At 39.6% G+C, this 15,817-nt stretch overlaps 1 protein-coding gene across 2 annotated transcripts in view; it reads left to right on the top strand.

Annotated features, from left to right (window-relative positions):
• The window catches only part of CBFB (core-binding factor subunit beta), a 43,047-nt gene that overhangs the window by 15,011 nt on the left and 12,219 nt on the right, over nucleotides 1-15,817 (top strand). Inside the window, exons 4-5 of one of the 2 annotated variants that reach the window (XM_055818698.1) lie at nucleotides 7,943-8,059; nucleotides 12,943-13,038. In XM_055818698.1, the coding sequence (XP_055674673.1) occupies nucleotides 7,943-8,059; nucleotides 12,943-13,038 (213 nt within the window). Of the gene's footprint in view, nucleotides 1-7,942; nucleotides 8,060-12,942; nucleotides 13,070-15,817 lie in introns of both variants that reach the window. The other variant, XM_055818699.1, reaches the window with a different exon arrangement.

Below are 15,817 nucleotides of genomic sequence, written 5' to 3'. Positions count from 1 at the left end.
AACTGAATTAGTAACCTGCATAATTTAATGAAATATTGATCTGCTTTTGAAAACGAGTCATAATTACATTGTTGAGCTAACTACACAGAAAAAAACACCCCTATAAACAACCAAAACACCATAAAAATACCAGATATTCTAAGTGACTTGTAAATTCTGCCTCTTCAGTGAAGTGAGGAAGATTTTTTTTATTTTTTTTTAAGTTTTAGAAACCAAAAGAAAAGCCATCACTGTAGTTTTCAATAATAGAGAAAGCATGTTGAAAGAGGTTTTCTCACAGCTCTGATACTACTTAGAGATGTTTTTTTAATGGTAGTCCATACAAGGACTACATAGAGTTGTATCTGAGTTTTATTGAGATGGGCGTTTTCTGAAACTTTAGTGGTATTTTTAATAAAAACAGGTGACTTACATAAGCATACTTCAGAATTGTCCAAAGTACAAAACCAAAGACCCATCAGGTTTTGCTATGCAGTTGGAAATTGTGGCAAGTGTTTTCTGGGGTGGTTTTCTAGTTGTGGAGTGCATTCTTTCCTCAGGGAATACACCAGGGGAATGCTATCACCTTCTGCTATAACTGGAGAGCTAAAATGGGGGTGGGCTGGGTGGGTGTGTTGTTGGTGCTCTTGAATGGAAATTATTTTGGAAGTTTTAGGAGACTTTTTTCTTTGCTGTGAAATGCCTTAAGCTAATGAGTCAAGATACAGCTTGAAACACCTTTGACATTATCATGTACCTATAGACCTGCAAATGTATAGGTTTCCACGGAACAAGGGAAAATGCATCTAAGGGTCTAAAACTTAAATTAAAGAAAAAAAATTGTATTCATCTGACTCCTGAGTCTGTCAGGTACGGTATTTTGACTAAATTAAATCTTTCTGAGAAGTTAAATCATAGCTCCAACTTTATTAATAGACTTTAAGCAGAAGTACACAGAAGTAGAACGAACCAGGGATATATTGCTCTAAAGGGGGAAAATACAGGTGTTTAAAATCTCTTGACAACAATTTTAACTGCTTATATACAACAAACCCACGCAAATAATGGTTAAACTAGTTAGCTCTATGCTCAGGTATTTACTTGTTGCTATTCAAATTTTAGTACAGGCTGTTAGCAATTCATAGGATATTTTATATTTCAGCAGATTCTTTTCTTCTAGATATTTTTTTCCTCACAGTTAGTGAATTTGTATTTTCACTGCTTTTGGTAATTTTAAAATGTTGTGGTACAAAAGACTGCATTTAGAACTTTAGTGTTCTTCCCTTTTAATTTTTTTTTTTTTTCTTTAGCATAACAGTCTAGATTCAGACTCTTGGCAAGCAGTTTTGTTAGTATTTCTGGTTTTGCTTGAGGAATCAACCTGTGTCATAGATGATGAAATAGAGAAACCCTATTTAATTTTGAATGTTAAACTTCCCAGAAATTATTCTTGTGTTCTGTAAAAACGAATGCCTGGGTGGTTTGTTTTTTTTTGTCTTATTTGTGTGTGTTTTATGAGTGGGTGTTATGGCATGTGTAGGTAACATAGAGGAAAAACAGAAACTGAAAAGCTGAAAAGGGCTTTTTCCAAAGACTATTTTGTGCACTACAGCAAGCTTGATCATTCCTGATCTTAACTAGCTTCTTCTCTGATTATTTACATAATCTAAAGTTGCAAGTGCAATGTCTTTGTGCCATCACCAAAAGGAGGAGCTGCAGGAGCGGGTCATGGGTGAAGTGATGGTGCCGGGCCCCCTGGGGTCCTCTGTGCTCAGCCTGGGGTCCCTGGGCAGCCCCGTCCCAGCACTCATCAGCCAGCAAGGGCCTGTTGGTGGTGGCATGGTACAGCCAGGACATGGGTGCCACCGTTGACACTTCAAGCTTTGTTCATCTTGAAAGCCACAGCTGGCTCATCCATGTACGACTTAGGGAAGGCTTGTTTTGTCAGGAGGTATCGTTTCCTTTGCATTTTCACAGAATAGCGTAAGGTTTAGATTTTAAGAACCTCATTTTCATATAGTGGAAGCTGTTTCAAGATGTAGGTTTCAAAATAACTTAGAAAACATTTTCTTGTGTTTAGAGGAAGAATAATAATGTGCTTTGAGCCATGAAGACAGAAGGATTGATCTAAATTTGTTGGATTTTTGAGCTCTTGCGATTTGTAGTGATGTGTCTATTGTTCTAAGATTAAAACCACTAAAACGTCTAATTTGCTCATAGTGACTTCCTAAATGGGATTCTCTTCAACTGTTCCTATTTACTGTTTCATTCCCAGTTAAAACTGTTACAAGAGTTTTGTTTCAGAATTGAACTTAGAAAGTCTGAGAAGTGCTGTCAACTCTGTCTGTGACTTGGTGGTTTTTTGTTAGCTTCTTCTAAAACATGAGTTATCGGTATCTGAAAGTGTAGTCTGAAGCCTTGGGCAGAGTTGTCAGCTTTTGCTGTACCTTAAGTTGTTGTTACACTGATGAAGGTACTGTTTTGTTGTGTCCTCCAGATAACTGAGGATTTTAGTGTGTAAGTTCTGTTGCAAAGTTTTAGAAAAGCTTGGTGGTTTTTTTTTCTTTCTGGTGTGTGGGTTTCTTAGATTACTTCCCCTCTCATGCTCTGCCCACTCTTTGAAACCCAGGCTAGCAACCCGTCTCTGATTATGGTATGAAGTGAGCCTTGGTATTTGAGGGGGACTAACTCAACTTTACATTTCATGACAGTCATGCCAAGTTTGTATGGCGAGACCACCACATTAAATATTATGAAAGCCTATATGTACTACTTTAAGATTTCTGTGAAAGGAAACAGATGAATACATATTTCCTATCCGAATGTTTTGAATAGGTAGTCTTCTTTTACTGGGCTCTGTATATAGAATGTGTTAAGCTGAAATGATGAGCTTAGCCTTAACTGATTTAACATCTTTTTTACTTGGAGTAAATGTTTACAGCTGTTTCTTTCTTAGTGCTCTGTTTTTCATATATGAAGTCACTGGGGAGGCTGCTGTTTTTAAATAGTTAAAAGTGGGGTATGATTCAAGGGAAAGTGGCATCAAAACCAGGACGGAGGGACGGATGTACGTGGCCCAGCCAAGAGAGAGGCAGCTTGTGTGAGCAGTTATGAATGGGCAGATGTGTGTGCAGTGAGGCAGACGGTGAGTCAGAACTGAGCCTCTTCTGAAAGAATGTGTATCGCCCCAGTGTGCTGGGAAAATGAAAACAGAAGGGGGGGGGGGGGGGGGAGACGCGCCGCTTCACTGGGGACTGGTGTTTCCTGGGGGGGTGGAGTTGGTCTCATCGGTGGCAGTGGCTGTTGTGAGCGTGCTGATTCATTAGCCAGTGGGTGGTGAGAGCTGTGTGCAATCTCTGGGGGAGGAAATGGCTTGCTTGCTTTAGGGAGAAGAAACATTTTCTGTAACTGCAGGATGTGTGGATGGAGCGTACAGATAGCATATCTGTAGCACATCAGTTAAATACCCTGGCGTTGTGAGATAAGGATTTACTAGAGGACTAAAATAGGATGTGAAACTGAGGTTTTGTGTCTTGTGCTCAAGTAAAGCAGCTTTTTTTTTATGTCATTGAGAATTGTCCTCTTGTCTGCTTCACTATTCAAATCAAGTTTGGTTTTTAAAATATGAACAAATGGTGTTACAGGAGCCACATCCCTGCCTATTTTTAATAATAAAGCTAGCTCCCCATTAGTTGGAGCTGGGGGAAAGGGTTGCTCATGTAAATGCAGATGAAAAGAAATAACAGATTAGTTGAAAGAGCACAAAAAGGAAGGTGGGATGCACTATATATTGAGGGTGTGATACGGAGGTATTTGAGGTAAAGCCTGCTGGTAGGCTGAGAGGGCACAAACACAGCTCAACAACTTGGAGCCTGACATATTCATGCAGCACCTTCTCAAGTTTATGTGTGTTTATCGTGCTGTTCATCCTCCGTCCAGATAATCTGCCAGGAGATAAGAGTGTTTACTCTTCCTGGTTGTTCAGTCAGCAAGCAGAGTATTTGTTCTAACGCTTAAAGCCAGTTTCTGATGTGAAAGTAACATGGACTTTTCTTGTTTAAAAAATTCTAATGCTACTTTCATTTGTAGTAGGAATTAGAAATGGAAGATGTAGTTTGAGGTGAAATTAAACGTTTGTATAACAGCCACCTGAACAAAAATTCAGCTGGCATAAGCTAGTAAAAACTGCAAGTGTCAGTATGTGACTGTTTACCTAGGTCCCAAAGTCTAACAAACTAATTAGCTTTGGCTGTGCCAGTGTATGGAAAATGAGGGTGCAAAATGAGTGAGTATTTAACTCTCCTCCTTCAACATATATATAATAATGCTTAACTTAGTTACACAACCATCTGCTGTCTCTGTCAGAAAAGCTGCACCTTGTCCGTTTAGAGGATGGACCGTACTCTGAAAGGAGACGGCTGTATAGCTTTTCCTCATGTATGTCCCAGTAATGGGGTTTCTTTATGTAGCATTAAATACATCCACTGAATACGAAATTACAGTTGCCTGACTTCCAACCTCTCCATCTTCCTACTGCTCTCTAGTGCTTTTCACCAAAGTGTCTGAGTTTTATAAGACTGACTTCCAGATATTATTATGAAAGTTGCTCGGAGGTGCAGGGAAGATTCACTAAACTGTAGAAGTGCAGTTAAACTGGAGTTAGCAACAAACCCTTGCAAGACTTATCTCAGCAAAGACATCCTTTTGTCTACTTCTAATCTAACTGTGTAGCTCAGTAATACTAAGGAGGGAAGTTGGGATCTTTATAGAAATAATGTGGCCTTTGCCCTCTTACTGTGACTGTCTTAGGGCAACTTTCAAAATAGAGAATTCGGAATGTTTTAAAAAGACAAACTTTGTGCCGGATTTTGAGGTGCCGTAACAGATCATTTGCAAATAGACAAGAGCAGTAATTTATTAATAATTCTGTTAAGTTCGGAAATTTAAAGGGAACCAGCATGGCTTTATCTGAAAAGAAGGAAATAAAGTGGTTAAACGGTTTTGGCTACAGTCTTAGGTGGTTTCCATTATCCAGAAAGAGCGGGGGGAAAGGAGTCTAAATTCCTTTCTTTAAAATAAAGGAAAAAGCACCAGTATGCTTCATTGTGTGTTTTAATGAGAGAAAAGTTCCTGCATAAGCACATGTGTTTTCAATATGAATCGTACTAAATTTGAATGATTATATAGTAATTTCAAAACTCTGATATCTTGCTAAGGAATTCATCCATTCAGAGGTGAAAAATGTTTATTATCAGAGTTTTGAAGACCTCCTGAATCCAGCGACGTAAGGCTTTAAGGGCTCTGATTTGGGAGCACGGGCAGAGCACTTTATCTGGAAAGGTCAGGCTGCGTGCCAGTGGTTCACAAGCTGCTTTGTCAGCAGCTCAGCTGTTGGTCACTGTGCTCAGGGCAGGCAGCAGTACTGACGTCGGCTCTGTCGACTTGTTTCCCTTTTCCCCTTTGACTTCTGAAGACTTTCACACCATTTCCAGCACTGCTTAGGCTTCTAGGTGATGCGCAAGGCGCGTTGCATTTGAAGTACTGAGCCCTGAGCAGCTACATTGAGCTGCCTAACGTTTGCACTGGGTGAATCTCATGCGCTAGCAGCCGCAGTGACCAAGGCAACTGGACAGCCCTGGAGATGAGGCAGTTAGAGGCAGCGTAATATTCCCTGTCAAAGAAACAAATAAAATATACTCTCCTCCTGGACAACTTGAAAAGCTAGATCTTGTCATCTCTGGGAAGTCCTGTGTAACTTTCAATGTCTCAGGCTTTTGTTGTGGGCCAGGAGGATAGAGGAGGCTAGGTGGAAGGCAGACCCCAAAAGATGATGAGCAAAATGCTCACTTGCCTTCTGCAAAAAGTAACTAGCGTTGCAGTACAGACTGTTTTGTCTTTACAGACCTGTAGTTAGATTATGCTGCTTCCCCCCCCCCCTTGAATTATTCTGCATTCTTAGAAGAGAATGACTTTTGATTCTAATAGCCTCTTTAACTGTCTGTCACTTCTAAATAATTAAGCACGTCTGTTAAATTGATGGTGCGTACTTCGTTTATTTCTTGTGCGATGAATGAGTGAAGACTGTGCTGAAAGAGAGTAATGTTGTATTTTGTGTGTTTGAAATGATTAATCTTGAAATGAGTGCTGTGGGAGGTGGTTTCCTGGTAGTCCATGTCTTACTCATGCTGGTTCTGACACCTCTGCTCGCAAAGGCCGTTAGATCGGCACTGTGCATAGTGTGCTGTCATCACGGAAGACATAGGTGTGATGACTTGCATAGCTGGGCTGTGAACTCAAGGACAGAAAACCAGTCTGTGCTCTTAGTGCAGACCGTGCGGTAGGAGAGATGATGCAAAGAAGATAGGCTTGAACTAGCTGTTATTTCTTCGTTACCAAGCTACTGCTTATTGTGCTTATTAAAACTTACAGAGTATGCCACTTCATACTGAAGTGTGCTAAGCTGTAAAAATCAAGCTGAGAGATCAAATGTGTATTTTCTTGGGCAAATAACATTACTTGTTTGTCAATTGGTTTCATGTTATTTGTCCCCTTTCTTCCACTCATGGATTGCCTTTGATCTTGTTCAGCGCTTAATTTTACCAGGACAGCTTTTGCAGAAGGAAGTCTTACTTTCCTTCTATACCTCCTCTATGTCTAAGCCTTCTCTTTTTCTGCTTGGATGACCTTAGCTGGTAAGTGTGGAATTGAGCAAGTAGGCACAGTTGGGGTGCTTTGAAACTCACTATAGTGCTGAACATCAATTGTACTTTGATGAGGATTTGCCAGAGGATGAATTTAGAACTATTAGAGGAGGCGCAGTGTGAAAATTCCCCTACCTAGCTGGGCCGCTCCTGAAGACTGAAAAGACTCAACAGGATTTTGAATGTCTTGGCAGTCTTTAAATCTGCAGTGGGCACAGACCTGGGTGCAAGGTTTGCCTCTTTGGCAATTCAACATAGACAGACTTCTGTTCCGTGAGAGGTTTTGACTTGACAAGTAGTCTGAAATAACTGCTGAAGGTTGATTATTTTATTTTTTTAAACCACCACCACCTACCTTGTAATATAGGTGGTTTTGCTGTGGTGTGGTGGGTGTGGCTTTTTGGTTGTTTTTTTTTTTAAAGGCTGGTGTCATTAAATCTAAGGTGTCAAACTCATTTAGTGTTGTATTTTCTTCTTTTTAAATTTCCTGTGTGGACATTAATCTCTGGTCTTCAGAAGGGGAAATACTTCTGCTTTAAATCACTGTTATCATCTGCTGTTATCTAGATGTAGGGCCTTAAGCTCATGCATTATTCCTTGCTGCAGCTCAAGGCACTGTGCACCTTGATGCTGTAGATGGGTTTTGATCATCTGGTGTTGCTTCTTTTGAAAAGCCTTTCACAAATGCTAGAATAGACAGAGGAAGACTTTCTTATTTTTAGCACAGTGTGTATGTATGGTGTATTTAACTAAACTGACTAATTTGTGAATTTGAGGACTGAAACCAGTGCTTGTTCTTTCTTGAAAGAGCTTGTGTATTGGGGTGAGGTGCAGTGCTTCTTGGAAGTAGGGAAGCATGTGTTCGTTTAACCATTTAAATGTGCTGTAAGGGATCCTCCCTGTCTGGCAGCATGCCACTTTCTTTGTGACACGAAGGTAAGCTGACAAGAAAAACAGTTACTTTAACTGAAAGCAGTAACAGAATTCTAACCAAATCCTGGTGCACGCCAGTTTATAAAATGAGAACACAGCTTAAATTTATTCCACCCAGTACAGTAGGCAAAAGTTACCGCACTCACTTGATTAAAATGAGTTCTTGGAAAGGAGGCAGGAGAAGCTGTTAAGTGGAGTCTCGTGTTACCAGCTGGTTTGGATGTTCTTCTAAGAATACATACAGAAACTTCCTGCATCAGTATTTTCATTGTGCAGGCATGTGTGTAAATGCTTTCAAATCGGTAGCATGTGTTATGCTTTTATTTCAGGTGTACTTGAAGGCACCTATGATTCTCAATGGTGTTTGTGTAATCTGGAAAGGCTGGATAGATCTGCAGAGACTGGATGGTATGGGCTGCCTGGAATTTGATGAAGAGAGAGCACAGGTAAGAAGACAGTCTGCCCATCGCTACTGTGCCTTAGATGTTTGTTCTTCCGGAAGGAAACAGGCAGTCAGGTAGCAATCACTTGCTTGTTTTCTGCCTTCACTTTGAGTACAAATTCAAAGAAAATGTACAGAAATGTGTGGTTGTAGCTAAACTAGTGTTTTAATTAGGGGCAGGAATCATCTGTAGTTTACAACTTTGTGGGTGACTTAGCACTGTTGCTATGCTACAGAGTAGTAAATCTGAAAGTATTTGAAAAGCTATGTCTGTAAATTGTAACAGTTTAACTGGTAAGTCTTTTAGCTGTTTAGGCTGGTTGGGTTTTTTAAGTAGCTTTTTGTTTTATTACATTGAGGTGGGGAGAATGAATAGGGGTTTCCATTTGTTCTCTGACAGGGGGTAGACACTCTGCTCTGTTAAGGTATGGCAGCTTTCGAGAACCTGCTTCCTCTGCTTACTTCCTACCGTCAAAGTGACTGTCTAGCAGCTGCATCTTTAGACACACACAAGAACAAAGTAAACACGGAGGAAATTACTTTTTAAGTGCATATCACATACATAAGGTTCACTTACACCACTGTAGGGTTCCTTAATTTAATCAGTCTTGAGACAGATCTTTGCTTTTGAGATGTAGCTTGGTAACAAAGCTAAGTAACTGATGTTCAGGCCTGCTGCACCAGGTTTGTGTGGGCTTCTACACAGATCACCTGTCTCTGCAGTGGACAGCAAATTGGATGTAGTATCAGTTACCATAGTTATGACTTACAATCTGTATTTTGTGGTGAACCATTTTTTCAGTTTGATAATTCAGACATTTTGGAACTATATGAAGGCATGGTCCAAAGTGCCTCTGAATGCAAGGGTGTTTTATTTACATGGAGATACGTAGAATTGCAAGTGTTGTGGTACCTTGCCTCCTCTCCCCAACTTAAGAAACCATTTTGCACATTAATGAGATCATGTTATTGTGACTGTGTTCTGGATTAAATAGAAATACTTTGGCTATTTCAAAGACACTGTTTTGACACACAGCCTTGCATGCTTTCTTCAGGATGCCTTGAAAGAGAGGGTATGCTATTCTGAGAATAGTCCTGCCACCTTTTGTTAATCCACAGGAAAGCCGCAGAACCAAGCTTTTACTTGAATGCTACTGTTTACTGTGGCATTCACTTTTTCCAAAGCTGGGTGGTGGCATTTTGAGCTAGCCACGTTCCTGTTGCAGCCCTGCGTTCTCTGGAAAGAGAGTAACTGCTGCAGACTCCATTGATTGGAAAGCCTTTAGGCTGTAACGGCTTACACAGCAAGGTCAAATGTAGACCCCTGGGGACTATGCAAGATAAATCCCAAGGTTCTTGATCTATGACTATTAGGTTTGACACACAACACTGTCACATGACTTCTGAACCAAGAGGAAACTGAGTTGAATGTGTGCTCAGAAGGAGATAGTGTCACTCTTTTCCAAAACTGGATAGTTCCTGAAAAAAGTGGGCACCCTTCTAAAAAGGAGGGTGGTCAGGTGGCCCATGGGTTCAGTTTTTCTCTTTAATTTTCCGGTAAATGTTTTTGGATGTTCTTGGATTATTTTAATTTCCCCGATGAGTATATGCTGTCTTACCTACACTCAAGAATTCCTTTTTGTTGCCTTCAGAAAGTGTTTGTGCACTGGGAATGTGATTTATTCTTTTTTGTGAGGGGATGTATGCATGCTCTCAGGTGTCAGCGCTTTTTTGAGTTTTGAGTACAGGGTGCTGAGCTGGAGGTGCTGCACAGGGTGGATCTACAGAGAGATGTTTGCACTCAGTTACAGGTGTGTAATTTGTTCTCAGTTTGTGCTTCTCAATGATTACGAGGAGGTGATTTGCCATCTTACTTGCTACAGTAGCAGCACCTAAGAGTTCCTGGTGTCATAAGGCGCTATACAGACACAGAGAAGTGGCTGCACCCTTGCGTTTGTTAGTATTGTAAACACTTGGGTAATCTCTTACATCCTTCAGTTTCCTTCTTCCTGTATCTGTCATTTTGCTTCCTTTTGTAAAACTGTTTTAATATTGCTAGTGGCAGTTGACCTAACTGCTGACTTTGATCCCAAAATAACGTTGACATCAGGATGGGTTTAAGTGCCTCATACATGCGGTGTAGCACCTGGGGTGCCCACTGTCTTCTGTAGTACCAGGTCCTGTGGGCATTCATGCATACCCCGTACTCGCCCCTTAATCCTGTTGTCTGGAAGGCTTGCCATACACAAATGTGATGCTTTTGCATTTTCCCGTCTCTTACCACTTCTCACTAATACTGGGATCAGATAAAATTTTTCTTTGCTGCCACATTTTTGAAATTATACTGTCCTTCACCAGGTCAAAAAATATTATAAGAAGAAAAGCCACATGCATAAAAAAGTACTTTAATTGTAACTCTTAAGCTAGTGTTCTATTTAATTCACAGGCCATTAATGTCTTACTACTAAGCAGTCTTACTTTTTTTGTCGCTGGAGACCCTGATTGAGCCGCTTGTTCAGACTTCAGTGGACTAACACACAGCTCTGTGTACATGCTTGAATATCGTCCCCATTTGGGACTGAAATTTCCCTGGATCTGGTATTTGTCTTGAGTATCATTAAAACACTGTTTCTATCTTCAGTCCTTTTGTATCTCTACACAGCAAGAATGCTCTATTACGGAAGATTCGGTAGTTATAAATGGTTGTTCTCACCAAGTCTTTTCCTGCCAGGGTGTGTTTAAGTTTCTCTCTGTTTTTTGTCTTTCTGGGTTGGAGGATTTCTTTTGTTCTGTTCTGATGTTGATATGGCTCACGTTTTGCTTACTCTTCTTTTTCTTAGTAGTTTCATACCAGGAACATTTTTATTGATTAAAACTAGACTGGATAAATGATTGGCTCTCATACAGCCAACTTCACTAGTCATTACTAGATTTGAGCGACATTTGAAAAGAAAGTTTCTTAAACTCTTGCTCTACAAGATCCTGTGATGTTTCTTGATTTCTGTTGTAACGCATCACCAGGAGTAGAGCAGAATTTTTTTTTTTTTTTGGTTGTCACTTAAAAAGATAAGTTCTGATGTTTGGGGTTTTTTTCCCTTTCTCAAACATTAGTAAACAAGTGTTTAAGCTATCAACATGTGTTCATTCTGGATGTCAGCATGCTGATTTTTTTTCCTATGAATTTCTGATTCAGTTTCTTTTGGTTATGACAATTTCTTTAAAATATTAGCCTTTTATTTCATGACCACTTTAAATGATCGTAAAATGCAAAAATTGTTATTAAAAAGAAATTTGCTTTCATTTAAATCTGTTTTCAAAAACCAAACAGACTAGGAAAGACATTCATAGCTTTTGTAAATTAGAAATAAGGCAGCTTTTCTGTAGTCATCTGGGAGACAAGCTTATCTATTTCGTCTCTATCCTTCTGCATTATTAAGGATAAACTGCTTTCCCCCTGTCTGACCTTGGTTGCTATACATTGGATGAACATTAAGATAGCTGTAAAGACCCAAATTCTACTCTTAAAAATAGTAAATAGTGTTAAAATGTTACCTTATTGGCAGCTTTAAACATTGCCTTTCCAACATGGCTTTCTGGGGACCCAGCTCTGTGGAGTTAGTGACTGATGATGTTTGTATTTAACTGTGTTAGGCCACGAGGGGCACTCATTCACATCACTTCACAATGTAGCTTCAGGGTGCACAGTTCTGCCATCGGCAAAAAAAGCAATTTAACATTCTCTCAGGCTGGGGATGCTTTATCTTAAATTAAAAAATTTATGCATTTAATCCCTTGGCATATTAAAATTTAGTTGGGCTCTCGACATGTTTGTGTCCTCTAACAGTCAAGGTTAGGATTTATTTTTTTAACTGAAACTATCAACTTGGAAATAACATTTGTGTTTTAATTATAAGCAGAGTTAGTAATTATAGCTGAGGAGTTACGAGGTGGGAGAACCAAAACAGTTTATTCCTTACTGTTTTGTGGAAGCTCTTTAGAGTTCTCCATTCTGAATATTTTAAAATTCTGGTGGGTAACAGCCATCTGTTTCCATCCTGAGCAAAATATGTGCTAAAAGGCCTCTAAGAGAAATAGTTTGCAACCCGATTTATAATGGCTTATGTATTAATAATGCTTTATTTAAAACATGTTCTAATAGAAAATACGGTTTGAAGGATTTTTTTAAATTTTTTTTTTAACATTAATTACATCTATTCCTGTGTATAAGCCGCTATTGAAAATAAACAAGGGGCTGTTGAAAAGCTGTAGGTTTCTTCTGCAATTTATGGGAGTGTGTACAAATTAGTGGAGAAATCACTTCTGCTTTGAACTTTCTTATGCATCTGAGCTTAAATAATTGAAATTATATGTAAGGATTACGAATGTTCATACTGATGAACCTTTAGCAGCTTTTGATAAAATGGGGGATGTATTTGATTTGTAACTTAGATAACACATTTTTAAATGAAAGAGAATTAAATTACCATTGTTTATATAATGATGCTAGTGAACTCTTATCTAGATATACCTGTGAATGCTGTCTTCAAAATTGCTTTTATAAAGAGGAAAAAGTGTATTGCCTTTTTCATATAACTTTTCAGAATTCCTAGCTTTTAAAAGAACAGCAGCATTTTTACTTTGGAAAGGCAGATCTCCTTTGAAAGTGTATTTTAGCAGTAGCTGCACTGCAGCTTTGCTTATCTCTACAGCAGGTGAGTATTATTTCATTAACCTATGCTGGCATTTGCTGGAACTTGTCTGTTGTCTAGCAGATTCTGTAGGACATGCTTGTCTTGCTGCCAAATGATCCCTAATATTCTAAAGAAATGTGCTCTGGTAGAAGCCAGGGTAGCCTTTTGTGTCACTCTGTGTCATCTGGTTTGGTAGCAGGAGGATGCATTGGCACAACAAGCCTTTGAAGAAGCTCGGCGAAGAACTCGCGAATTCGAGGATAGAGACAGGTCTCATCGGGAGGAAATGGAGGTGAGGGTTTCACAGCTGCTGTCAGTAACTGGTTAGTACTTTCCCAAAACTTTAGATTGTTTCCATTTATTTGTCTGTTTGTACAATGTTGTGTATTTTCTGTTTGCTGTCTGATGTTGTCATATAAAAATTGCAAAATGCATTGTTTTTAACTCTTGTAAAATGAAGGTTTTGAAGTTTGGATAAGAATTCTCTGATTTTACCCTTTCTTCCTTTCTGTAGATGGCCTTTTCTGTGGTACTTAAGCTGTAAGGATACATTTGTTCACAGAGCTCCCATATCTGTCTCAACTGATACTTTAATAGCAAGGAAGAGGAATCTTTTTGCCCCTTGCATTTCTCGTGAACACAGGAAAGGCTTCAGGAGCTGCGGGTACATAAATTTGTAGCTCGCTCTGTCCTGTGTTGTGGGAAACATTACCAGTGAATTTAATCAGATGCCACGGTCTGCTTTCTTGTACAGGCTGGTTTTATTTTCCTCCCACCTTTTCCTTACACATGGGGAGTCTTACTCTTCTGTCTTTCACTGGCATAGTTCCTCCTGTCTTGTTCTTTGCTTCTTTAGGGCCCCGCAGTCTTGAATCTTGTTCTTTCTTGATGAGAGCAGAAATTACTGGGATCAAGAAAAGAGGAGCCAGAAAAGGGAATGGAAACCAGCTGCTCTGAGATGTCAGATGCAAGAGCTGTAAGAGGACAAGTAATACATAAGGAGAGTTGGCAAGTTAAGGCAGGCTGTAGGTCAGGCAGAGAATAGGGAGAAAACACAAACGCTTTGAATTTCTTCCTGCTTTATCAGCGCAGCCTGACTTTACGATAATCAAATGGGATCAATCTGCCGCTTCTCGGGGTTTTTAGACAACTTGAGTGTCGTTATTGCTAAGGTATTTTTTCTTCTGGCATCCTTACCTGTAATAGAGATGATTAGACAGACTTTTCTTCTCTTCCAAGTACAACTGGAAGACACTGAGCATGAGAATGAGAGGGGAAAGGCAGATGTGGAGAGTAGTATCTCTCACTTCGAGAAGATGCACCCCAGCAAACACTGATGTAGCCAGGGCAGACGTGAGCTGTAGCAAAGGTAAAATCCTTGCCTTGGAGGCCTCACTATCACTGGGTCCTTGGAGCATCAGCTAGATGACCTGAACCATTCTGTCTCTCACAGTATAGCTGGAACTGTAAGTTCAGATTAAGAGGAACATAGAATTAACTTAAAGCTGTTCGTGAAGATCTGTGACAGCCTGCCTTAACAACACAGTAAGAAATACAAGCCCGGCCTTATGTCCTTGACCTCAGTTTACTTCAAGCTTTTCTTGATATATTTTCCTTTACTGTGCCCATCTTCCCCACTCCTGTTAACTACAGAAGAAGCCGTGTGATTACTGGAAATGCTGAAAGTTTAAAAAGAATGAGGCTTCCTGAAATTCTGGAGTTCTGTGAGACTTGCTCTTCCCTCCAATTGTAGAAAAGACTTTATTTGCAGCTGGGATGCGCAAAAACTCTTTCAATTAACGGTGACATTGAGGTAATAGCAAGCATCTGACATCAAAACTTGTGACGCCGAGACACAAAAAATAACATCCCTGGCCAGCTGCAGGAGCTGGATTCAGTAACTTCTGAAAAGGCTCTTGCTTTTAATAAGGCAGAAGGCAGTTGTTGTGAAATGATGTCCTTATTAGTTGCCAGTCCCTGTTTTTGCTCTAAAGCGTTGGTGTAGATCACCTACAGAAAGGAAGAAAGGAAAAATTACTGACCTGAACTGTGCTTAAGCAGAATGAAAAACATTGTCAAAATGTTCTTCAGATTTGTGTGATGTCAAATACAAGTTTTTAATGATTGCAATACAATGTTATACATAATTTAGGTTTTATTTTACTGTGCATGTTTACTGTGTATACCCAGGAGATCTTTGCCTCAATTACTTGTAGTTCTATAACAGATTTTTACATTTCAGTTTTCATTTGTGTGTTTGGGGAAAGATGTCCTGGCCTCTTATCTGGAGTGATTACAGATGAGCTTTTGCACTCTGGCTCTTAGGACCGCATAAAAATCAGGATCTTTTGGGTGGGGCAGATGAGAGAGCGGAGACAGACTTGCAGTGCATTCCAAAGGAGGAATCCGATTTCCAAACTATTCATTGTTTCTCTGACTTTCGCTGCAGTTGTATTCTAATGCAAGTTTCTGGCAGAATCAAATGAACTTTAATCAGTAAGCACGTACGTAAGGTACTCATGATCATCATACAGAATTTTCAATAGAAAGTAATAGATAAATGTGCGTTCCCGTGTTTGTCATATTTATGGCTTTTATTGAATTTTCCAGTGCTTATGTGCTCAGTCAGCTTGGAAATACAATTTGTCAGTTGTACCCTTCTGACGATTGCATTGCTGACAGGTATAAAAACGTTAGTTCAGACTGCACTATGTACTGTTTGTGTAATTTCAAAAGTCAGATAGTATCTTTGGTTGCACTACAGAGGTGTTACTTGAAGGTTTTTGTGGGGCAGCTAAAAAAGGTGGGTTCTAAGTGTGCTAAGTGAATTTTTATGTATGTATGTTGCCCTCAGTATAATCTTTTAAATATATCTATACACCTTTCATTGTTACTAAAACTTACAATTTTTCTTTTCGAAGCTAAGCTTGGCATGGGCAGTAACACTCGGAACTGCCAGACCTGGCACAGGATCTCATCAGTGTTAACGATTGTTTTAGGAATTGCAACGCTGTATGAAATCGGGATATTTCAGACACTAGAATTACATCTGAAATGCCTTTAATAGAGAC

The sequence above is a fragment of the Falco peregrinus genome, chromosome 14 (genome assembly GCF_023634155.1).
Source record: "Falco peregrinus isolate bFalPer1 chromosome 14, bFalPer1.pri, whole genome shotgun sequence".
In the NCBI taxonomy this organism is placed as follows: domain Eukaryota; kingdom Metazoa; phylum Chordata; class Aves; order Falconiformes; family Falconidae; genus Falco; species Falco peregrinus.
This window is presented reverse-complemented; position numbering and strand designations above follow the sequence as displayed.